Genomic DNA, 24190 nt, shown 5'->3' on the forward strand with positions numbered 1-24190 from the left:
CCATTCTCCTGCTGTTTCTGCTGATATCTTGGTCGGATACAACTCATCTACAATTGTTTTATCAGCGGGGAACATCAGACATGATTCGAGCAGCTTACCTTTAATTTCCGGCATGTCTCGCATGCCGTTGGGAGACGAGTTCCACCAGAGTTCTCATCTACTGGCTGTGAAGACATATGGCGGGATTCCGGTATTCAAGGCTTAACCGGGTAGACCACCAAGACAGAGTATCTAATTGCCCAGGAGTGTGGAGGATGTAACCAACTGCCCCGGAGTTTCGAATGGCCGGGTAAGGTCTCGGCTATGAAGGGAGTGCAATACCATTATCCGCCATCTCTATTCTCACAAACCTGTATCTCTGACACTCTCCTCGGATTCCAAATATATGTACAGTGCTACAATGACTACTTCGTATGACATTTATTACCTCTATGGTGTAAATGTCCAACTGAGCAGTCACGGCCGGGTTTCTTTGCCGATTTTCAATGCTAGATTGAAGCCGACCTTCGAGTTTGATTTGACTACCTCCTGGTGAGGCATCGTTGAAAGGAGCTTATATGGCAGTGCTCCCTCCGGTGAGGAGAATGCAGTTGAACGAAGCCTCAACCACATATCTTGGGTGGGTGCCACCTATAGCTCACTTGGGTGTGTCAATATTCTTCCACCACTTTCGTCATGGTAAGCAATGACACCGACTTGCGTGGACTTATATATACACGGATCTTCAATGGAACTAAGGCTTTAGAGTCATAGAATTCCCCATTTAGGACATTGAACGACTACTACTACATTACATGTAAAGCATTTATTTCCATTAATCTTGATATTGTGGTTTCAATTTGGATTGTAACCCTCGTTATCTCGTTCAAGATTTATCACTATGAACATTATGAACGACTCGGCGTCCATGGCCTTTTTAAGAGTGTTGGTGGAAAAATTCAAGAACAGTCTTGTATCCACGCTCATACTCCTTGCGCACCTCAGGGTTCTCCAGGTCCGACCGAGCAGCCATCCAGCCGTGGATCTGAGTCGAGAAAGTCTCCACGTGCTTTGGCACCTTCAAGTTCGCTTCGAAATCCTTGACGTCCTTCGCAGGTTCATCGCCCGAAGCGAGCATCGCCATTGGAATGTTCACCACCTTGGCATCGTTGGCATCTACCATAGCCGGGTGGCATTGCACGGCGGCCTTGAAGAGCTTGTTGTCCGCGCCTGAGGCAAGGGCGGCAATCTTGCCGCCCCAGCAGAAGCCGAGGATTGACCAGGACTGGAAGTTGCCGCCCGGTGCGAGCTTGTTGCCTTCGGCGACGACGTCGGGGATCTTGGAGAGGGTCTTGGGTGGCGCGGCTTTGGTTGAGAAGAAGTTTCCTAGCTTCTCCTTGTGCTCGTCAGTGGTGGGCGGGTACCACGAGATGTCAGCGGGACTGCCCTCGAAAAAGTCGGGCATAAACACGCGATACTTCTGGTCGGTCGAAGTAGCTAGGATGTCGGCACCTTGGATAGTCTGATCAAAGAAGCCAAAGATGTCTGTACAATCTTGTTAGTCGATTGTTGGTATCGCTATGGCCAGATAAAACTAACCGTACACGACCAAGATAGCCTTCGAGGCCGACTCAGGACCAGTAACATCTGGGATCTGTCAGACTTGTAGCATGTATCATAGGTTTGATATGGTGAAAGCCTACAGGTCTTCAGGCCATTGATTGTCTTGTACGCTCCCTTGGCCTGGTAGCCCTTGGAAATAACAGGGGGGATACTATACACATAGTCAGTAGAGCTCGATAGATTGAAATGAATTTGAGACGGGCCCCCGGGTTTCACGCACGAGCAACAGGCTTTGCTGATTCCAGACATGGTGAGCAATGAAGAGGGCAGGTAAGCGGTACGGTTTTCAAAGACCTTCAAAAAGGAAAGGTGGGAGATGTTCGATGCACAAAACGTACAACAATTGAAGTGAGTGAAAGAGTCGAAGTGAAGTGAGTGCGAGGGGAAGAGGCACCCCGCCGGTCGACGTCATCGAAGCAGCATTCGGCAATTCGGGACATGCAACCTGGCATTGTTATATTCATACGCACTTGTGGCTGACGTTGAATTATTTGGTTATCTCTGCCATCATTCTCTGTGGCTGAGGTGGTGATGTTTGACGGTCGGCATTTCGATCTATAGGAAATATATATCTAGGCTTCATCTCCCACTGGTGACCGGAGTTCCATTGGAGAATAGCTGGGCGATCTGCAAAAGAATAACGAGAGTGCTCGATTCACCTAAATAACATCCGTGTTACATACTCTATTTGGGTTATCTCGTTTACAGTGCCGGTACGAGTCTGTCTAGGAAACGACTCGTAGGTGGTGGGAAAGGAAAGAGAAGTATCACAAGGATCATTAGGTCTCGGTGTCATCTCATTTATGCATACGAGGGTTCCACGACAGAAGTTGTCACATCAGACAACTGGAGTGAAATTTACGACAGCACTCAGACACTCAAAGATAGCAAGTCCCACTGATATAGTGTGTTGTGTTCTCAACGAAGACCACAGAGAGGAAACAGATATTCCTACACCCTTAGAAAAGCGATGTACTGTATCCTGTAAATTAATTCAATAAGGCACATAAGTGGATAAACCATTTCGGTGTCCTGCCGCAAGGGAGAATGCTCTAACGATCGAGAGAGGCTCGTGGGTCTGCCAACTGGACATGTTCTCGAAAAGTGCTGAGACAGAGATTGTGGCCCCTGGAGAGGGAAGCTGAGACACCGATCTCGCGTGAATCAAACAGAGAAAAAATCTGTGCTCCATTGCTTTCGCCCAAAGTCAGACCCATAGACTAATGGAAAATAGTCAACAAAAGCTCTGATGTTCGCACAGGGAGGCTAATGTGGGCTTTTGAAATCCACCGAGGCTGAGCATACCCATCAGCCCTGCAGGACGCTCATGGTCGCAGATCTCCCGTGTGCGACAGTTCAAATCCCCAAACAACCTTTGAAGCGCCATTCCCGAGGACGATCGTGAACGCCAACCGTGAGCCTTTCCGAAGCCACACCGGCAGGAACCGACGCAGGAGACCTGGCCTTGATCAGCCTGGTGGATCCTTGCGCGCTTGTCACATCTGGGCTGGTAAATGCCGCCTTGCATGAGAATGGGAGCTCTGAGCAAATCGGCTGCGTACCACGGCAGAGTTGGTTCAAGGGCTTTCCGATGGAAGATGGCCTGTACGATGTCGATCAGGGAATCAGCGTTGGGGCATGGGCATCCATGATTGACTGATCGTCGGAACAAGTCCGTTTCGGGGCGGCGTGCGGCTACAGACGCGTCGAGTGGAGGATATGGACTTTATTTTCGCAGATCCTCGAATCTAGAGGGATGTCAGTATCACAGAATGTACAAATAATGGAGTCAGGTGTTCAATAGACCCAAAGAGCCGAGGTATGCAGTTTCCAAGAATGCGACACTGCTGCTCGCATGTCTGAGACCCCCTTTTTTTAAATTATTATTAACATCTTTTTCCCCCTTCCTCTCTCTCAAAACCACTGATTTAAAGCCGGACTGCGACCAAATACGGGGGCGTAATGCGGACCGGATCGTAATATTAAATTCCAAGCACGGGCGCGTGGACATATCCTAAGCTTCCGAGAATCATCTACATGTATACGGAGTACATGTATGCATAGATCCCCTCTCGGGACATATCTAGAAACTATGTTACTGTACTATATTCTTAGACGAGATCAGCTCTGTCAGTTTTGAGTACAAGGCTCTAGACGATCGACAGGGCACATTTTGCCCCCTATTCTAAGAATCTGTCACGACCGTGCAGCATACAGAAACAGTTCCACAACGTGATTGGTGGATAAGGCCCAACGAGGAGGCAAGGACGGAGAAGTTAGCTGGATCTGTCTCGCGTGGGTGGAGTGCTCCAGACCCACGAACATTCCGAGATCGCGTAGACTGAGGAAGACCCGAGAGAATGGGAGTTGGGGAGGCGATTGGCTTTGAGGTGGCGATATCTCTTTGTTCTAATTTCCCTAAGATATGGGATTTATAGTATGGTACGGAGTACACGGAGGGGGTGTCCAAGCCAGAGTTAAAATGAGGAACCATGACCGAGGAAACCAATGACAGGTCTCGGCTACTGGGGGCCAAAATGGCCAAAGAGGAAAAAGGGAAAAAATAAGGGAAATAAGGGAAAGGAAAAAGTAAAAGTGCAGATGACCGGCGAGACGAGTATAGCGAATGACCGACGAGACAGCTCGCTTGCCTCTGCCTGCTCCATGGCTCTCGTATTCTGGCCATTCCGGTCTTGTCCGTGCGTCGAGGCCTGTTGGCCCCCTTATTGGGTAGGAATCTCACCGCGATAGTTAGTATTTTTGCTTCTGTTTTTTTCTGTTTTTTTTTTCTGGTTTTTTCTACTTTTCCCCTCAATAATAGCCGGGGTACTAGCTACAGTGTGTTTCTTGACCCGACAGTAGCGCCTTTACGCAAGGAGAAAGAGTCGAATAGAATAGGTAGACTTTTACTGTAATATACTAATCTACTACTCGAAATAAATAGAAGCGAAGAGAGGCCCTGTCAACCACGTTGCTGACAAGTTAATCTATATTTCGCATTTCCCTTACTTTCTTTCCCCATAGTGGCCAGACTCCCGTCGACTTTCCCAGAGATTTCACACTTCTTTTGACTATAATAACTGTCTTTCCCCCGCGCTTGTTATCTCACGCCTCTTCCAACGCCACGGCTTATTTTTGCCCCCCCCACATCTTCTATTATCATGTACTACTCGCGCCATCGACCGTGACAACCTCACCAAGGACTTTTTTCTCTTCTTTTCGCTCTCCGAGTCTCTAGACTCTACCCCCCGATCGCGGATTTCCGGCGATCGATCGCCCCTCCTGGATTCTACCAGCCCTTCTGGGGCCTTAGATCGAGATTGGGCCTTGAACGGAACCTCCTTTAACGGACATCCCAATCTGCAGCTCAACGAGACTCCGGAGTTCTACGGAGTTCGTGATTCATCCAACCTGGCGACCCTCGCGGTTCCAGCTATGGGGACGGCGCTCGATGCGCTATCGGCCCCGCCCTTGAATGTTCGTCGTCCAGCGGCTCCGACACTACCCAGCTTCGAGCTGCCACCGCCGCCGTTCACCTTGGCCGCCGCGCCTAAGTACGCGCAACCTAGTCACCCACCAGTCTCCCATCCACCAGCAAACGTGAGTGTGGGAAACCTCTTAACGCCACCCGCCACGAATCAACCAGATCACGCCACGCCCCAGCCCTTGGCGCCTTCAACGGGCGCCTCTTCTGACCTGCCACCGGCATATTGGTCAGGGGCCAACCCTTATGGGCAAACCTGGGGATCTGGGGTGAATACAGTCTATCCAGCACGAAGCTCCTTTTCGCCTTCATCCGGCATGCAGATTCGCCCATCAATAACATCACCACCGACAACAGATGGGTTATCACATGCATATGAGGCTCCTTCAGTATCCTATCAAGCTCTACCTGCACCTTCGACTCTGGCTCCCTCCGGTCAACAACCTATGGCCATGTACCCGGGGGGTCCCGCGACCTCTCCTGCTCCGCTCTCCTCCAACGATCCCTATGCCTCGAAACACCAGCACATGTATGCCGCTTCTCCGTCCATGGCGAGTCCGCACCAAACGGGATTTTCCCCCATGTATGGCCCTGCGGGACTCGGCATTCATCCCCCAGGACGCATTTCCGCCCACAGCCCCACGGGAGGACAGCCGTCTCTGTCATATCCCCGCCAGCCGTGGCCATCCTATTCGCTTCCTGCTATGAACGGACCTGTCATGACAAATGTGCACAGCCCTGGTGGTCCCATGTCGATGATGGGCATGCAGCCCGGTCTTTTGCCCGGATTTAACAGTGGACATGTCGCAAGCTCCCAGCATTTGTACGGGGCCCACCCACCTCCCCATGGCATGTCCGCCCCGGCAGCCGACCGACCATTTAAGTGCGATCAGTGTCCCCAAAGCTTCAATCGGAACCATGATTTGAAGCGCCACAAGCGCATCCATCTTGCCGTGAAGCCTTTCCCTTGCTCTCACTGCGACAAGAGCTTTTCGCGGAAAGACGCCCTCAAGGTATGTTCTTCCATGTGTCTGTGATACCTTGATACTAATATAGCCCTATAGCGACATATTCTGGTCAAAGGCTGTGGAAAAGATGGCGATTCAGATGCGAATAGCACTCAAGCCGGAGGCGACATCAAGAGTGAGGGACGGAGCGAGGACGGTAGTCCCATTCTTAATGGACGGATCTAGCTGAGTTCTGATACTTCTGCTATGGAACCCTGGTCTCATTACTTTCCCCGATCTACATCCATGTATGCTCTTTTCGAAGCAACGAATACTTGTATCTATCGAGGCTTTGGCAGTTGGTGTTCCTGCCAAACCTTCTTTTTGTTATGTCTTTATCTGCGTCGGCGAAGGGTGTGTGACTGGGCATCTTGGGACGGTCTGATTTCTGCTTTTTATCAATATCCGGTTTTCTGTTTGTTTACTATGTGTGCTTTCAGATTTATGTGTGACGTGTGCATCTACCCTACTTCTTTGTTATTTAAAGCGATTCAGCGATTGGTCTGTTAATGGGTTGGGCAACGTCGGTATATAACAACCTGCATCAATGATGACATGGAAGAAATCCCAAAAAAATAACAAAAACCACTTCCCCAAACAAGTATTAACAAACAATTTCCTATGTCTGATTTAAATCAATGGTTGAAACCGTGACTTTAGTGATAGGAATGCTCATCTGTCTTACTGGCCTAAGAGCTCTTTAGATCTTGGGGACTTCTATGAATCGCAATCGGTCAGCCACCCAGCCACGTGGTGGTCTTGTCTTCATTTACCAACAGGCGTCAGTGGGTTTTTCAGATCTCCCTTAGTATGTTCAGTTAGACCGGTGTGTAATTTCACCAGTCTGAATTTTGAAAAGGGGAGCCTTGTCTCAATCTATTGTGACCCATTGTCTTTGCCAGTCTGGAGCCAAGATCCCGAGCTTTCCATATAAGTATATGATCGACCTTGAACCGAGCTTGAACCGAGCTTGAACCATTATCATACTTTCATTGAGATTCCCACGACCTCGTCGACTTTCGCTTCTTTCTTATATTTTGCTCTTTGCCATCTAACAACTATAGGAAAATACAGGAGACAATGTATATCCATACTTTTTCCTCACTTTTGATTTGTGTCCTGCTAACACTACATACATCGGCATTTCCGGGTCAACCAAGGCTTTATGGGAGGAACATTGCATCTTTTCGTACCAGAAGGGATGCCCATAGTGGGACTTACCAAATCCCCAGCGTGGTCCAGGATGGAGACAGCAAAGCGAACTTTGACATTCGAACCCCCACATCGCTCCTCGATATTGAGACCTTGTTCAGCCTGGATGCACCCCAGATTGATTCGATAAACGGCTCTGTATTCGACTGGTGGTACTTTGATGCCGTGTCAGAGACCAACTCAGGCGACTCGCTCGTCATCACTTTCTTCGCCTCGTCTGTTGTTGCATTCCCATTTTTGGATGCGAACGAGACTTCAGTGACCACTGCATATGTATGGGCTTCTTTTGCCAACGGCACTGTATTTGCTGGCTCCGTCCCGGCGACCTTCGCGACTGTTGCTGGGGTAGACGGTTCTGGTACTAATAGCTCCGGGGAATGGCACTCAGCCGGGTTCAGCTGGGCGGCTCTCACGGATAACCTATCCAAATATGAGGTGGTAATCGTCTCGGAAAGTTTGCAGGTCAAGGGGCGATTGACTCTGACTTCGGCAAGTATCAAATATAACACCTGAGAAAAGCAAGAGTGGCTAATGTGTCCAATGACAGCGGGCACCGCCTCACCTACCCTGTGGCATCCACGCAGAAGAGACAACCCTCAAAATCGCACCTCACATAGGATGGGTCAGTCTTATACCAGATGCCATGGCTGAGGCGGATATTGAGATACAAGGATCGATGTTGAAATTCCAGGGTTCCGGATATCATGATAAAGTGAGTGATCCCACTCGGCCTCAGAACAAATTCTGACGGGGTCATAGAACTGGTCTGATCGACCCTTCCTGGAATCTGTCCAGAGGTGGTACTGGGGCCACGGTCACATCGGGCCATATTCAATCGCATGGTTCAGTTATCTCGCGTTTGACGACCCAACCAACACCATCTACGTAAGCAGTTACATTGCCAGGGATGGAGAGTTGTTGGTATCGACTTGTGACCCCAATCTTTTAACTGTGCACCCGACCGGTAATCCTGGAACTACCGGCGCACGATACCCGCCACGGGTGGGCGATATTCCAGAAGGGTTTCGACTGGAATATGATCTAGGGACAGAGGGCCAGTTGAATGCTAATGTTTCAATAAGAGCAATAGTAGCGGGAGATGGTGAAAATTATATGCGATGGACAGGAGACCTGGTAGGAGAGGTGATACCCTCGGTGGGTGGACCACAAGAGGGTCGCTGTGACCCTGACCACAAAAGAGATGCAAACAAACCGATAGAAACGCAGAGCCCTTCCTCGCTTACCGGTGTGGCCGTTTTGGAGCAGTTTATATTAATAAAATAGGTTGATCCTGGTGGGGGACAAGACAAAGATCTTAGGAAGGTTATAGTTTCTTAACTGTAAGACACTGGACTCACAGAGTGGTTGCAACTTGAGGAACGTTAGAGCAAGCCCACGAATTGAACATCTTAGAGTGAAGCATTTGATTTAAAGGACGGCCGAGTGCGATAAAAAGGACAATCGGGGTATCTCGCCTGGCACAGAAGGCAATGGAAAGATCCGTGATATAGAACAGAGTGGAATCTAGAATGGCGCTTACGACCCTTCACTGGGTAGAGCGCTTCGCTTTCCATTCATTGACCAAGCCTCGGTAATCTTCCGTGCCATATGGCTGGAAACACCTTTCTAAGAAGCCCTGCTTGCGCTCTGGAGATAGACCCAAGTCGCGCAGCATCAAATCAATATACGGGATCGCGTCGAACACGAAGTCGGGATTGCGTCGCCCGAACCCTGCCGGATAGCGGTACTTTCCAAATTCGGAGTGCAAGGCTGTCTCCCAGACAAGATCGAGTTCTGCAGTGTCTTCCGTTTTGATATCAGACGAAGCAACCACGGCGGATGGGCAGTGTTCGGTTGCGGTCGGAGTCAAATCACCGCGGAAGTATGCTGAAATCCACAATGCTTGCGTCTGGGCTATCAACGTTGTATTAATGGTCATGGTGATACCCATGAATGCCAAGGATCGCTCCTTCGCCAGTGACAGTGGCACCATGAACTTTGCCAGTCGGAAGGGATGCGGTACAGCCGCCTCAGACTGGTCGTCTAAGGGGCGGTAGTGAGGGTTTGGGAGTGGTTGATCGCGGAGGCGGGGGAATCGACGTAGGATTTCTTCATCGGCTGCTTTTACCATCTTTTCATCCAGCGGATCTGCACTCCAGGGAAACCCTAATTCCCGCTCGATGCCCTCCGGTAAGAACTTGAGGTTGGGAGTAGCGCGCCACCCTGTCGAGCAGATCAGTACCGAGGTTGGTAGTGCTTCACCCGATGAAAGATGGACAGTGCGGTCTGAGAGACGTTCCAGATTGGCAACATGCACCTTGATAGTGCCATTTTTGACCAGCTCAAAGAAGTCGGTGGGATAGTTGAGAATACTGAGCGACGATGCAATCCAAAACGGACTCACCCACGGCTTCAGTTTCTTCGTTTCGGGATGCTTGTCATATCCATTAAGCTGTACGACATCATCCGCTAAGATAGACCAGAAAGCGTCCACGATCTTACGACCGAGCCAGGTTCCATGCAAAAAGCTGCGGATACCTGTGTACCCATCTGCTTCTCCCCAGATACACGGGCTGAACCAGGTCAAGAGCCGGGTAGTGACCAGCTTCTCCAACCATTTCTTTAATGGAGTAACGTAGGGTGGTGCCATCCAGACAGGACCATGGCCAGACTCTCGAATGACCCAGTCTACTTTCATGCCTGTGGTGGCGCAGGCATATGCTGCATCCCAAGCTGATTTGGTCCCGCCAAAGATAGTTGCGCGCTTTCCACTTTGTAAGACTGCGTCTTGATGCTGCAGGAGATCGCGACAATGGAAGAGAGGTGCATCGAAGGTGTCTTGGCCATCAAAAGTCGGCAGGTATGCCTGAGAGGTGATACCCGTGGCAATGATTATCTTCTTGGTGTCGACTGTTGTTGTATCATTCCCATGGGACACCTTTAACTGCCATGTTCCATCCAAATTGTGTCGTGCGCTCTCAACGCGGTGGTCCAGTCGAATACAGTCGGCGAAGCCGAAGTGCTGTGCGTATGCCTCCAAGTACTGTTGAATGACATCACCTGGAATATGCTGTCCAGATGTGATGCCAAAAGTCGGACCGTCCATAGGAAAGTCACTAAACTCATATGTGCCCAACATGTTGTTCGATTTCAGACCCTTATAGAGACGATGCTTGGCCCACACCCCACCTACTGAGCTAGCGGCCTCCAACAAAACCACATTATGATCAGGGTTGACTTCACGATAGGTCTTGACAGCAGATAGTCCGCTCCAACCTGAGAGTGACTATGTCAGACTTCGAAAATGATTACGCTATAAGAGCCAAAAGCCGACTTACCTGCGCCGACGACCACAAGGTCCACATTATGAATTCTGGACATTTTTGCTCAGTCGCAGGGTGTGAGAATTGACTGGTTGCAAACTAGGATTGATGCAGAAAGCTATGTACCAAGTGGACAAACGCAGGCGGACAGAACTCCAGGGTCTAAGGTTTGGGCGTAAACGAGCAAGACTTAGCGTGGAACTTTAGTTTTTGTCCTTTTTTTTTCTGTTTTTCTTGGTCTTTTCTCTTTAGCACAGGAATGGGGAATGGTGGGACTGCAATTAAATTAATCGGGGCACTAACGGTATACATGTACATGCACAGAACTGCAAATGCCAGGGGCCCTTGCCTCTACTAGGTTCTTGGCATGCAGCTAGTCCGGACAAGCCAGTGTCACTCTTAAGGGAATTCGGATCATCACAAACACTAGTTTAGCTTTGCTCCGTCGTTTGACACATTAGGCCGTGTTGTCAAAGCGCAGTAAGGGATTGGCCACTTTTCTCATCTTTCTCGGAACGTTCCTAGGCGAGCTGGGAGGCGCAAGCTAGTGTGTTAGTACTTCCCCCACTTTTATTAGTAGCTTTGGAAGCCAACAGCGCTTGGAGTTACACCAATTGTTTTTCCCCCTCCAAAAAAAAAAAAACAAAATTTACGTCGGGACAAGCAAAAATACGCAGCTTTCCGTCTCCAGCTAGCATCTCAATTCCACTATCGATTCCCCCTATATCTAACCTATCTAGTCGATCACAATGTAAATCAGTTGACAAGATCCACAGTCCAGATGAACTAATGGCGCGGGTGAAGCAGGGCGGGATGTCATCCCCGTTGACTCCATATTGACCCGCGTTGGGTCCACTAGGTCGACAACCGGCATTTACCGCTGTCACGAACAGACTTTTACCTATTGTTGGACATGAAACATGCCATGTTCTTTGGCCAAAAGTCAGACACCCGGTGATTAATTAATCTATGCAAAATAGGGTTGTTTCCAACCTCATATCCGAACAAACCAGAACCGCTTAGCTTATCCGGTGCTCTGATGATTTTCCCCCTGAACACATGTCGCGACGAAATCACGACGACCATTACAGGAATGAGAGCCGCCACGACCGTTTATCTATAGAGTAGTCGGAGCAAAATCTCTGGGACTGATCAACATCCAAACTAGGTGAAACGTGAGGCCGGTGGAGAAGGTGATTGTGCCTTGACATAGCTGTTCGCCTCTTAGGTTGTTGACATGATGCTTGGTGCGACTGTGCTACCGTGCATTTTCTCTAGGCTGGTCCGTTCGTACGTCACGCCGTAGATCGCGACCAGCCGGGACACAAAGAGACAACCATCATCGCTGTTCACTGCATAGCTGGAAATTAGCCCAATGAATTCGGTGTTTATCTCTTCTATCTAATAGTGCGTACCTCGCGTAGGACAATTATGTGTCTACCGGGGCTTATGCAAGCTGTTTTCACTCGTCCAGTGTCTATCGTTTATCCAATGGGGAAATTTGAATCGAAACAGGGAGGTGTGGACACCTGTAATGCCGATCATTCTTAGCAACCTGTCAATTAGGAGGCGCACAAGAGTGGTCTCGACCTCAAACTTCTCCCCAGAACGTTGATGGATACATAGCCAGCCCACCTCTAAAGATAGGCGGCAGCCACCCGGTCAGACATGGTGGGTGCCGCTGTCGGAGCCGTCACCCTCGCATGAGGAGTCCGGACCTGTCATGGATCTTCTTCAGTGACTCCATACTCGATGGGTCTTGCTGTTTATTTTAACAAAAGCCACCATGGACCCGCCAACGCGGAATTGGGATTTCTAAATTTTCAGTTTTTCCCGTCTATCTTTTCGTTCGTTACCGTTTATAAGTTGACCAGGACGTGCTTGCTTCTTTGTCCGGTCTGGTTTCAATGTCAACGAATAAGATCAAAGGAGAACATTTACATACTGCCTTCTGCCGCTGTCTTTCTTCCTAGGTACTGTTGACTTTCCCCTTCATTTATCTCAATGTACACCCCAGAGCTGTGATACCCTTTCTTCTTCCTCAATGGTATAGAAGACCTCAATGGTATAGAAGAGAAGAAACCAGTCAGATTCAGAAATATGGGCGACTTCAACACTGAAGCGTTTACCTTACTGGCGGTGGCTATTTTCATCATCGGCCTGCGAACCACCGCAAGATGGATTATGGTTGGCCCCAAAAGCTTCCAGGCAGATGACTATCTGATGTTAGTTGCATGTGTGAGTTCGATTCTAATACTGCAATATAACTCAATCCCTTGCTAATCAGGATATGTGTATAGGTGGTGTACGGGCTTGAAACCGGTGCCGCATACATGGTGGGTGCGTGGTTTATGGGCCTCGCCAACAACTCAATGACCGATGAACAGCGAGCAACTTTATCAGCAAACTCTGAAGAGTATCGTCTGCGTGTGGGTGGCTCAAAAATTCAGGTCGCTGGCTGGTCGTTGTACACTCTTTTGCTTTGGCTGCTCAAGACATGCATGGCTATTTTCTATTCTCGGTTGACGTGAGCCTTTTTTCAACCCCATCTCCTTGTTCTGTGTTGACTCTGAGTTTGCCATCTAGCGCAGGTTTGATAAATATGCGAGTCCGAATTCATATCGCATATGGTTTGATCGCTGGGACTTATATTGCTACAATTTGTTCGATCCTCTTCGGATGTCATCCGTTGGAAAAGAATTGGCAAATCAACCCTAACCCCGGGAGTATGTTGCCAAAGACTGATAATCTTTTGTTCACGTGGGGAAAACAGCCTCTAATAACCTAGTAGATTACTGTCAGCCGGCCGTGTCCAAGATTGACATCTATGTGACTGTGGTACTTAATGTCCTGACCGACCTCTATCTAATCAGTATACCTGCTCCAGTAAGTCTGTCTACAAGTATGCCTAGATTGTCACTAACCAGTGTAATTGAAGATGCTTTTCAAAGCTAGATTGAGATGGCGGGAGAAGCTGGAACTTCTGATTCTTTTCAGTGGTGGACTGTTTGTCATGATGGCAGGTATTCTTCGCTGTGTTCTGATCTTGACAGTAAGTTGACTCTCCATGACGCAAGGTGCAAGGCCTATTGACTATTTAGGCTGGTGCCAACGGTGCCCAACAAGCTGGCAGCTGGGCCTGTCGTGAGACCTTTGTCGCTGTCGTCATTGGCAACGTCCCCATGATCTACCCTCTGTTCCGGCGAGCTGCCCGACGTGCTGGTTTATACATCACCTCAAGGAATGGATCACAAAGTTATCCTGCCTATCCTCTCTCAGACGGTGACACTGGTGGCGGCGCTTATGCTAAGCGCAAGAAGTTCCGTCATCCGCTATCTATTCCGGGAGACACCCAATGGAACACAATAAGTGACGAGCAAATGATTTTGCCTACCTCTCGGCAGCAACCGCCTACTTGCACTGCTGGTGAAGGTGACTGGGAGACCCACAGTCAGACCAGCCAAGGCGGAGGCATCAAAGTGGTCCATGAAACGATTGTTCATAGCAGAGAAAAGTCGCCTCGGTTATAATACAAGACGGCAGCAATCTCAATACGGAGACTGAGATCAAGGGAGGCCTTTTTTTTATGTCTTTTGACCCAGTGGACATTCAGTGGTTGACATATCTGTTATTTGGATGTACTATGTTTTGTATATTTTTATACCCTTTTCTGGCACGGTTCTTGTTTTTTTCTGCTCATCTTGTTCAGTTTCAAAATTCCCCCAGTCCCGCGCTGCGACTATACATGAAGCACATGTCAAATTCTAATTTAGAGACCTTAACCACTCTTTTCTTGTTTGGATGGAGCGGTGCGTAAACATGGTAGCGATCATTCGAGATATATCGAAATCGATCAACTGTAAGGTGAAATGAGCGACCTAAGCCAAGATTGAAGTTAAAGTATGATACGAAATGTTTATAGCCTTGGAACCAAGCGGATGCTGACTTTTAATTTACTCAAGGGAGTAGGAATTAATCCTTGCCAAGTCTTGCAGCAATAAGCGGCATCTTGAAACCCACCGGAGTAATCCTACAACGGGATTTTGCCCTTCTGCTACTTTTTTCGGCTCTCCACCGGAGAAAAAGCCACAGGATTCTCAGAAAATTTGATCTGGGGCAATGATCGACCGCTCCCGTAGAACGACTTTTAGGCAGACAATGCCCCTGTTGACGCGAAAGTTGCTCCCCCACGGGACTCCGCAGTCACCCCGCCAATTGAAGGGGTGGAAATACCATAGAATGATGAAGAACATACAGTTTACGGAGGATGGGAACTCCGGCAGATGCTGGACTTGAGATAAAAGGGTGTCTCATCTCGCAGTCTCGAGCTTATCCACGAGCTTACCTCTAGCGACCAGGACAATGTTTCTCAGCCTTTTGGCAATTCTTCTCGCAGCACAGCTGGTGTCTGCCGACAACATCACCGCTACAGTGAATCTGGGCGTTTACAAAGGCCAGTCTGTACATAGGGCGTCTGGGTTCATCTATGGAATTCCCGATACCCTCAACCAGATCCCCGACAATTGGTATACTGATATTGGATTCAACTACGGGCGCGCAGGAGGAGCGCAGCTTGATACACCGGCCCGAGGCTGGATCTGGGGTATTGATGAGTATCAGGGCCGGTTCGAGTCTACGTTGTCCAATTATCAGACCTGTCGCAAGTATGGCGCATCCTTTATTCTTCTCCCTCACGATGTCTGGGGAACAGACCATACAAACTCATCGACAGTTTGGCCTGGTGACAATGGAGATTGGTCGGACTGGGACAAGTTTGTAAAGACACTGATGAAGGATCTTGAAGCAAACAATGCTCTCGAAGGTCTTGTCTGGGACATCTGGAATGAGCCTGATATCAGTATTTTCTGGAGGCGCAGCCAGCAGCAGTGGATTGATCTCTATATCCGCACCCACAAGCTTCTCCGGTGAGCCTGTTTCCCTTCTCACGTCGACTTGGATTGCTAACTCAAGTGATACAAAGGAAGAATCCTAAGTATGATATCGTTGAGATTTCAGGTCCCTCTTTGGCATTACGGCCCGTGTCTGGCAACACTTGGTGGACCGACTGGCTTGGTCAAATCGCGGGCAATGACACTGTTCCAGAACAGTACTCTTATCATCTGGAAGGCAGCTCAGAGGAGTGGGACAACGATCTTCAAAACACCAATGCGACACTTGCGGCTCTTTTGAAAACATACAACCTGCCAGACCGCCAAATCAACATCAACGAATACGCGAATCACGGGGAGCAAGTCCCTGCCGGTGCAGCTTGGTGGATCTCACGATTGGAGCGCTACGATGCATTCGGGCTCCGTGGCAACTGGCTGAGCGGCTGGACGTTGCACGACCTCATGGCCAATCTTTTAACCAAGGTCTCTAACCCTTCGGATTACAACGCTACCGACTATGTCGCAGCCCCGGAGTTCCAAGTATACAAATACTATAATCTGAATATGACTGGGAGCCGAGTTGAGACTGTTGGTACCGGTGACCGTCTATTCGATGTGTATGCGACTGTTGACTCGGACAAAGTGCGCATTCTGTCGGGGACTCGTATCACATCCGGCAATTGGCAGATCACAGTGGACAAAATGAGCGCCGTAGGTCTTCCAACCGAGGGCTCGGTGGATATACAGACCTGGGGATTTGCAGGCATGTCTATCTACGAGGAGGTGGACGCACCTAGTGATCGAGGGGTGGTCACTCACACATACGCAGGCGATACTTTGACGTTCCCTATTTACCAGACCGATGCCAGCACTGCATGGGCATTTGAGTTCAGTCGCTAGTAGATCGGACAATTCAAATTTGTGTACAGTGGACAGTGATAATACCAAAGTGCATCTATATACTCCGTACATGCCCTAAGTGCATGCCAAGACCCAAAATTCCGAAGATTCCGACACCCCTTGTTTTCTCCACACAAATTCCGCCACCCTTCAACAACTATTTCCGCCATGAAGAATGTAAAAGCCAAGAGGAACTCTTCAGACTCAGGGGGGATGATAACAGTACAGGATTCCCCTCGCAAGACGCGAAGTGTGATCAAGATGGCCTATCAATCGAGCCCGAAACCAAGCGAACCAAACGAGGAAAATATGCCTCGAGAGCATGGTGCGCGTCTTATTTACCCTCTGTAGCACTCCATACTAATGCTATGTGTCCGGTTTAGTGGGCAGTGTAAGCGGCGGAAAATTAAGGTAGGACCTGCCTTGATAAATGTCCGATGGACTAGTCGGAGAGGGTCAAGCTGAACATAACGTGTGACAGTGTGATGGCAATGATCCGTGCAAATCATGCGTTGCAAAGCGATGTGAATGTCAGCGAGAGGGGGCTGATATGAGAGGGAGATGGCGGCAGCCTAATGAAACTTCTGCATACCTGAGGTTTGAGATGACCGATCCAGTCCTATCGGATTCAAGCGAACATCTGCTGAGTTTGACCTTAGAGTAAAGAACCTGAAGTATCGAAAGAATCAGTTTGATCGTCAGTTACACAACGTGGGGACACCTGTATTCCACACCGAGAGACATCAAGACCAGGGCCACAAGGATCAGTTCGTCGAGCCCCAGAGCCTCCCAGATGACATTGCAACGGGTAGCAAACGGCCTCTTCGGCATCACACTACCTCACCCACAGTGCCGACCTTTTCCGGAGAGACCTCTTTAACACATAATCTGACTGTCGTCGAAGGACGGCTAGAGCAGATGGGCGTTGGATATACAAGGCTACGGTCTACATCTCCCAATCAACCTTTCGCTTCTCGATTAACTCCATCCCCATGCGAGTCACCAAATACTAAACCACGACATCAGACCCAGGGCTATATATATCAGCTCCTTGATCCTCATGGTATAGTCCCGGATCGAAAGCAATGGGACCAGCTCATGCACATATTTTGCGACGAGGTGCACATTTTGGTTCCATTTCTGCATTTACCTTCCCTATGGGAAGCCTATTCGAAAATGTGGGAAAACTCCCGGGGGTCCGAATCGAGTCCCTACCATCGAAATGCTGAGTCGCGTTTCACCTTGGCACACGTTCTGCTATGCTTGGCGAATGGTAAATGCGTGATATCCTCACGTGCGAACGGTCCAGAGTGTCATTATTCCGCCGGTTGGAGCTTGTACAGAGCAGCCAGAGATATCTTCGGTGATCTCCTCGATGTCTTCAGCGAGTGTTCAAATCAGATACTCTTGCTCCAGACGATATTGTTGATGGTGAGGAGAACGGTCGTTTAACATCTCTATCTGGACTGACACCATTTTCTATTTTGTGCAGGTTGTCTACCTTTTCCGCATTGATGCACACGGTCCTGCCGAAAAGCTCTTGGCCCTTGCAATATCGCATTCACATCATATCGGACTCCAACGATACCAAGTGGTGGAGAAATTGGGCACTTTTGAAAGTGAAATGGCTCGGCGTTTTTGGTGGTGCATCTACCTCATGGATAGACGACTAGCTATTGAAACAGGTCGCCCATTCCTAATACAGGATGTGAATATTGACATTGGCCTTCCGCGGACTGTGAGTGATGAGTGGCTCAGCAGATATCGTGAAACTTCTCACCTGATACGTGCCGACGATACCGCCAGTGAAAGGTCACATACAACGATGCCATATTTGATTGCTATGGCCAGCTATTCGAGAGTAATTGGCAAAGTATGGGAAGCTTTGTATGGTGCCTCTACCGCCCACTCCTCGCCAAGTTCATTTCTCAATGAATACCTGGAGCTTCTGATCACGCAGTCTCAAAAAGACCTTCAACCGGAGTTTTCATATGACCCCCGTCGGCCAGGAAGCTACAGGGCAAGCGGATTGGCTTGGTGGCAAATCAAACAGCAACTGATCATGCGAATTGTAAGTTCTTTGGTTATGTTACTTTGCAAACGCCCCGTCACATTGGCGAATTCTAATCATATAATCATTGAGCAGCGATGGGCATCTCTTTACCTCCTAATTAGAAAGCCGATGCTACAGCGAGCCGGCTCTTTGCATTCACCAGAGGCCACGGAAAACGAAGTCATCTGCATGCGTCTGGTCCAGGGAATTAGTGATGATTTCAAAAATGTGCCTGAAGACCACCATCCAAAGTACACATTCCCATTTTTGCACTATCTCACTAGTGCAACTATAATCGCCCTTGGTCTCATAATGAAGCAGCATTCATTCAGACATACTTACGGGAAAATGACTTTGGAAACTGCACGGTCGCTGAAGAAACACTGTCATAGAACCTGGGTGTCAGGCAAAATGGCTCGAGCAGTCTGGAAGCTGAACCAAATGGCCGAGGCCACTCTGAGCCCAAAATTCTGCTCGCCTGAAGACCAAAATAGCAATCAGAAAACGTCCTCATTGCAAGCCTCTTCTCAATCTCATCGAAGTCTAGGCATGGATGAACATCTTCAGGATCACCCTATACCATCAGAACAGACGCTGTTGAAAACAGTACCGAGAGCAGATATGACAATATCTACTTCTCATCGGAGGAACTCTCGATTTGAAAGCGACTGCCAATTATTGCCTGGCCAACCACAATGTTCAAATCATGCTGATTGGCATTCTAAAATCACAAAATCGCCGGACCTGGAAAAAGATGAGATGATGACCAACGACTTTGATTTTGAACAAGGCCAAAAAGTTTTACATCTTTCCAGCGGTGGTCAGCGGAAAATATCTCTAAATGAGACCAATACACTACGTGGAACTCAAAAAGGCGAGATGAACCCAGTTCACTCGGAGAATCTTGACCTCAATTTTCAGGAGAAGGAACCAAACACAATGTCAGGATCATATGCGCAAGGACTCGGGCCCTTCGCACCGGATCCAAATGCCTGGCTACCTGGAGAAACAATAGATGGTGGAATGGAGTGGCTACAGACATTATTCGCAAATGATCTGGATACACACCTTCCGTTTGATTGGGCATAGCCTGCGTTATCATCAAAAAGGTCATTCACCTGTACTGTGATGGAGCCCTATTATTTTCCTAGGCCCTCGGGTTGCAGAATCCCACGGAAAGAAAGACAATGTAACTATTCCATCATCGGGCCATAAGTGTGAATACAGAGCCATTGATGAAGTATTAGACTGTCTCTCCACAAAAGCCTCGAAGCGAGTATACTAGTTCATGCATTGTTGTCGCCCTGCTTTGCCTCTCTTTTTTCACCTCTTTTTTGCTCATTTTCGAGTGCCTCGAATTGCAGTTGTTCATGTCCAAAGGACTTATAGCTTATGACGGTAGCTATATATCTTTCTTATTGCACTTTGATGGTCGAGTCTGGTTCTCTTGTCTACAATCCTGCTTGGGGACCAATGATACAAATTTGCAGTACCAACCTCTCATTCTGATCCACCAAACACGCATCTTCCTTCAGAACCAGAGTCTGTCGCGGCCGAATTTATAAAGCAAGGAAACTTCAACAACCATCCATATCTCTATTTGCAATCATCGGGCTCCGCAGTCTAATATTTTGGCCATATTTGTAAAAGATAAAGGGGATAGGGATGAGAACGACTTCTATCAGTGCCAGCATTGTACCCGCCCAATTTGGGCCGAGTACACTGTACATTTTGTCCCCAGCGAGAGGCAAAACTCCAGCAAGCCCATATCGCACAATGGAGTTTCCTGCTAGAGCCGAGGCTGCATAGACAGTATAACTCCCAGCCATGTAGCTGGTGGCATAGATGAAAACAAAGCCATTCCCCAAGCCAAAGGGCAGTCCGGCGAGAATGGGAAATATCCAATGTACTGAACGGCGTGCCGTCCAAGCAAACCAGATTTCTCCAACTGGTATTAGGATGCTGCCAATACAAATTGCAATCACTCCAGCCTCAGGGGCTGGTCGTCCCGTGTTTGGATCTCGAGGATGCAGATCGATGAGTCTTCTGATCAGGGGCTCTAGTAAAACGGCGATGGTCGTTCCTGTGCCAATACCACAGTATCCTAGGCCTGCGAGACCAGCAGTCCAGCCCCGGTTTTTTTCAAATACAATTGGATAGGCAACAAAACATAAAAACAGCACCGCATAGACGACCCCAACATACAAATTCCAAAATATACTTTTTACAGACCAGATTGATTAGTTTGAATATCAGCATGGAAAGTATTCACATTTGACTCACCAAATAGGCTCAGTTACAACCATTCGTAAAGGTCGTACCAAATTAGTCTTCAAAACTTGTAGGCCAGTCTCTCGGTGATCAAAGCGGCACCACCATCGGCGTTCCCCCGTTGCCCGTTGTTTTTCTCTTGTGCGTTCGCGAAGAAGAGCCGGAGCGTATGTTTCCTTGACTAAAATCATCAGGCTGAGGGAAAAACCACTGCAAATCAAGACTACCCAATCGACCCAACGCCAGCCAAGGTACTGATAAACGAAGCCACCAATAATGGGGCCTAATGAGTTGTAGCAAGAGGTCAGTGGTCGACATACGAGACAGATTCACCAGTGGGTGTGAACGTACCAAGAACAGGCCCATTCATGGTTCCGAGACTCCAAAAGCTCAGTGCCAATGCGCGATATTGGTCATTCGTCACATCGGTAACACTCCCTGGGGCACTGGCGATCATAGTTCCACCGAAGAAGCCTCCGAAGAATCGACTGATCAGAATGGCTTCGATATTCTCTGCCAAGACGACGGGCAATATGAAGAGGGCGAACAGAAGGACAGAAATGATGTATATGGGCCGGCGGCCATAGATCTCCGAGAGGGACGACAAAACAACCGATCCCAGCGCGAGACCAAAAAGATTTGTGGTCAGGCCAAGAAGAACTATTTGTGACGAAACATTGAACTCCCTTCTTATACCATCAACACCAGAAGTATACATGGTCGAATATATTACCCTGCGTTATGCCCGTTAATAGGGTCAGCTGGGCGCGAGAAGATGCGATGAGGCTTTCAATGGACACTAGACTCACACTATCGTGGTAGAAAATGACATAGATGCAACAATGAGCACTCTATACCACAGTGACCAATTCCGAGGGTTCTCCGCATCTAGAGGCTCCCACGTCACTTCGTATTGTGGATCCCTCGCCGCAGCGTAGTTACCACCAAGTGCGACAACAGTGGGTTCTTTGGGGTCCTCCATTTTGAACTGTGGGAATCTTGAAATGGAATCAATTTGCTGAATAGAAGCCGTTTTATATATCCCATAAGCGAACCGTTTGCGGGGCTGCAAGAGACGGAATCTTGAAGATTCCGTGTCGAGCGGAGTATAAACCTATCACGGCATTGCTCCATGTCGCAGGGGAGGGCCTAGCTTTTGCATTTTGCTGAATGGGTCATAGAAATGAAGCCAATTATATTTAACTATCTTGCTATGTTCGATACACAAATATTGGAGGTAGCACATTAGAAATTTATCCTCGATTGGAGCAGATAGTTTCCTTCTGGTTCTAGTAACTGTAGACTAGCTTCGGTAATTATATTATAATGCATACCGGAAAAAGGGGTTCTGCTTGTCGGTGAGATCGTCAAAGGCAATCTTGTCTCGTTGCACCTCATCGAGCTCCAATTTGTCCCGATTTCGATTCTCACGCCACAGCACCAGGTACAATGCAACAGCAGCAGCGATTGTGATACAATAACTAGATCCTGTTAGATAAGCCAATATAAATTGGAAAGAGGATAACTAACCAGATCACCATGCCGGTCCACAGCTCCGGGTAGTGCAGTGCTTTAGTATTCGTTTTCACTAGCTGGGGCCCAATGATGTTGCCCACGGTGTACGCGACAAAGACAGTTGCTGCCATGACAGTTTTCTTCGTGGCTCCAGCGACGTTACTAGCCCCAACTGTGATGATCAGACTGACCACTGGTCCAAAGAAACCAGTCAGCGCGTAGCCTACGACGGGGGTAGCCGGATGGTATCCCCATTGTGATTTCCAAATCATAACACAGCCGGCGATGACGGGAAGGCAACAGGTAATCAGCATAGGAATGCGCGCATTTGGAACAATGGTAGAAACATAACCACAGAGAGGAATAAAGATGACACAAACGCCACCGACGGGGAACTGGAATAGGATAGAATCCAAGGTATTATATCCAAATGTCGACACGATCAACGGCCCAAAGCCCGAAATGGCACCGTTTATAGTGTACCTAATCATGCTCATTAGTAAAGTGCATATGCGAGATGTAATGTGATGATCACTCCATTCTACGAGAACACTCACGCAGCTGCCATCATGATAGCCACCAGATAAATTTTGACGTCTGTCAAACACTCTCTGATCTGATCAAACTTAATCTTCTGACACCTCACACCAGTTTGACCCTTCCGGAGTCGCTCCACAGCGACCATCCGTTCTTCCGGGGTCAGGAACCAGGCAGAGACGGGCGAATTTGGCATTGTACAGCACCAGAGACCAAACAAAAAGGTCAGGGCGCCAGCCAGAATGTAAATATACTGCCATCTCTTCAAGGACCCAGACGTAATTTGGCCAAATCCGTAGTTAAGTGCGCTGCCGATAATAGTAAACCAGCCAGTGCCAGAGAACCACCACGCTTGCCGAAGAGCCTGTTCCTCTTGTGTATAGTAACCACTGACTATAGTCATGAAACCAGTCGGGATAACACTTTCAATGAATCCTGTACTGTGTTAAGGCAAGAAACTTTGCATTCAAAATGAACACGTACCAAGGAAGAATCGCTGTACGAAAAGTCCCTTCCAGGTTGTCACGCCGGCAGTCGCTGCACACACAACGGCCCAGAGAAGAACTACTGGACCCAGAACCGATCGAATGTTAAACCGCTGTAAAACAAAAGTCATTGGATAGAGACCAGCAAGCATTCCAAAGTAAAAGATCGACGTTGCCCAGCTGAGTCGGGAGGTATCGACGGATGGGGGAGATGTAGAATGGTCTGTCACTTTCAAGGCCAAATCGGTTGTCATGCCAAAGAGCGAGGCGCTGCCTAAAATAGCCTGGATACTGTATCAGAGCTGCGGTCTCCAGGTTTACATCAGATATCCAATCGTACCTTGTCATAGTACACCATGCCATAGCCTGTGTTCCAAGTTAGCCAAGCTGTCATACGCAGCGTCTTGGAGGTGATATCCGTTCCGCAACTGACCGATGAGCATAGCAGGCATTAAATACAAGTCAATCTTCCGAAGCACTCGCTTTTCCACGACGGGGTCAATTTCCTGGGCAACCTCGCTCACCACCATCAACGCGGCATCCTTTTCGGGTGTGACATGAGGGGAATCACCCGGGCTGGTGATGCCATGGATCTGGATCATAATTACAAACTGAATCTATGATCTCCGAGGCTTCAAATTCTGAAATCACAAGCACACTGGACAATAGCAAAAATTTGCGGAGATGCGACAATTTTGTTTAAACTTCGCATTTTCCCAATCGGGATGTCCGATATCGCTAGTTCCACCGCCTATGGCAGAATCACCGCAGGAACTTTCTGTACATGTACAAGTTATCGTAGCGATTTGCGAGACAAGCATAAGCATGGAGGTTAGCTCAATGGAATGTGACTACTGACATGGATTATGTTTTCAGGCCCCGGATTGACCGATGCTTCTTGCGGATGAAGGA

At 48.6% G+C, this 24190-nt stretch overlaps 9 protein-coding genes across 9 annotated transcripts; 5 read left to right on the forward strand and 4 right to left on the reverse strand.

Annotated features, from left to right (window-relative positions):
- Positions 1-916: 916 nt before the first annotated feature.
- Positions 917-1851, reverse strand: N7446_003474 (dienelactone hydrolase family protein; the record flags this gene model as incomplete). The annotated part of the gene is made up of 4 exons (XM_058512223.1): positions 917-1524; positions 1579-1626; positions 1683-1753; positions 1823-1851. The coding sequence occupies 4 exons, from the start codon at positions 1849-1851 to the stop codon at positions 917-919; spliced, it is 756 nt and encodes a 251-aa protein (XP_058373552.1).
- A 3186-nt stretch (positions 1852-5037) lies between these two features.
- Positions 5038-6279, forward strand: N7446_003475 (putative C2H2 finger domain protein; the record flags this gene model as incomplete). Its single annotated transcript, XM_058512224.1, has 2 exons — positions 5038-6099; positions 6151-6279. 2 exons carry the CDS (start codon positions 5038-5040, stop codon positions 6277-6279), a joined length of 1191 nt encoding a protein of 396 aa, XP_058373553.1.
- An 894-nt stretch (positions 6280-7173) lies between these two features.
- Positions 7174-8589, forward strand: N7446_003476 (uncharacterized protein; the record flags this gene model as incomplete). Its single annotated transcript, XM_058512225.1, has 3 exons — positions 7174-7743; positions 7853-8017; positions 8065-8589. 3 exons carry the CDS (start codon positions 7174-7176, stop codon positions 8587-8589), a joined length of 1260 nt encoding a protein of 419 aa, XP_058373554.1.
- A 262-nt stretch (positions 8590-8851) lies between these two features.
- N7446_003477 (uncharacterized protein) lies at positions 8852-10686 on the reverse strand (the record flags this gene model as incomplete). The annotated part of the gene is made up of 2 exons (XM_058512226.1): positions 8852-10581; positions 10644-10686. The coding sequence occupies 2 exons, from the start codon at positions 10684-10686 to the stop codon at positions 8852-8854; spliced, it is 1773 nt and encodes a 590-aa protein (XP_058373555.1).
- Positions 10687-12728: 2042 nt separating this feature from the next.
- N7446_003478 (uncharacterized protein) lies at positions 12729-14158 on the forward strand (the record flags this gene model as incomplete). Its single annotated transcript, XM_058512227.1, has 6 exons — positions 12729-12866; positions 12929-13155; positions 13215-13354; positions 13420-13514; positions 13567-13680; positions 13730-14158. The coding sequence occupies 6 exons, from the start codon at positions 12729-12731 to the stop codon at positions 14156-14158; spliced, it is 1143 nt and encodes a 380-aa protein (XP_058373556.1).
- An 832-nt stretch (positions 14159-14990) lies between these two features.
- Positions 14991-16417, forward strand: N7446_003479 (glycoside hydrolase family 39 protein; the record flags this gene model as incomplete). Its single annotated transcript, XM_058512228.1, has 2 exons — positions 14991-15553; positions 15610-16417. The coding sequence occupies 2 exons, from the start codon at positions 14991-14993 to the stop codon at positions 16415-16417; spliced, it is 1371 nt and encodes a 456-aa protein (XP_058373557.1).
- A 1428-nt stretch (positions 16418-17845) lies between these two features.
- N7446_003480 (fungal specific transcription factor domain-containing protein) lies at positions 17846-19559 on the forward strand (the record flags this gene model as incomplete). Its single annotated transcript, XM_058512229.1, has 3 exons — positions 17846-17848; positions 17910-18488; positions 18564-19559. 3 exons carry the CDS (start codon positions 17846-17848, stop codon positions 19557-19559), a joined length of 1578 nt encoding a protein of 525 aa, XP_058373558.1.
- Positions 19560-21045: 1486 nt separating this feature from the next.
- Positions 21046-21723, reverse strand: N7446_003481 (uncharacterized protein; the record flags this gene model as incomplete). The annotated part of the gene is made up of 2 exons (XM_058512230.1): positions 21046-21475; positions 21551-21723. The coding sequence occupies 2 exons, from the start codon at positions 21721-21723 to the stop codon at positions 21046-21048; spliced, it is 603 nt and encodes a 200-aa protein (XP_058373559.1).
- Positions 21724-22062: 339 nt separating this feature from the next.
- N7446_003482 (putative MFS transporter) lies at positions 22063-23880 on the reverse strand (the record flags this gene model as incomplete). The annotated part of the gene is made up of 6 exons (XM_058512231.1): positions 22063-22222; positions 22272-22739; positions 22814-23228; positions 23277-23562; positions 23619-23644; positions 23712-23880. 6 exons carry the CDS (start codon positions 23878-23880, stop codon positions 22063-22065), a joined length of 1524 nt encoding a protein of 507 aa, XP_058373560.1.
- Between the last annotated feature and the right edge of the window lie 310 nt (positions 23881-24190).

The sequence above is a fragment of the Penicillium canescens genome, assembly GCF_028828765.1.
Source record: "Penicillium canescens strain IBT 15451 chromosome Unknown utg000003l_segment0_segment0, whole genome shotgun sequence".
Lineage (NCBI taxonomy): Eukaryota > Fungi > Ascomycota > Eurotiomycetes > Eurotiales > Aspergillaceae > Penicillium > Penicillium canescens.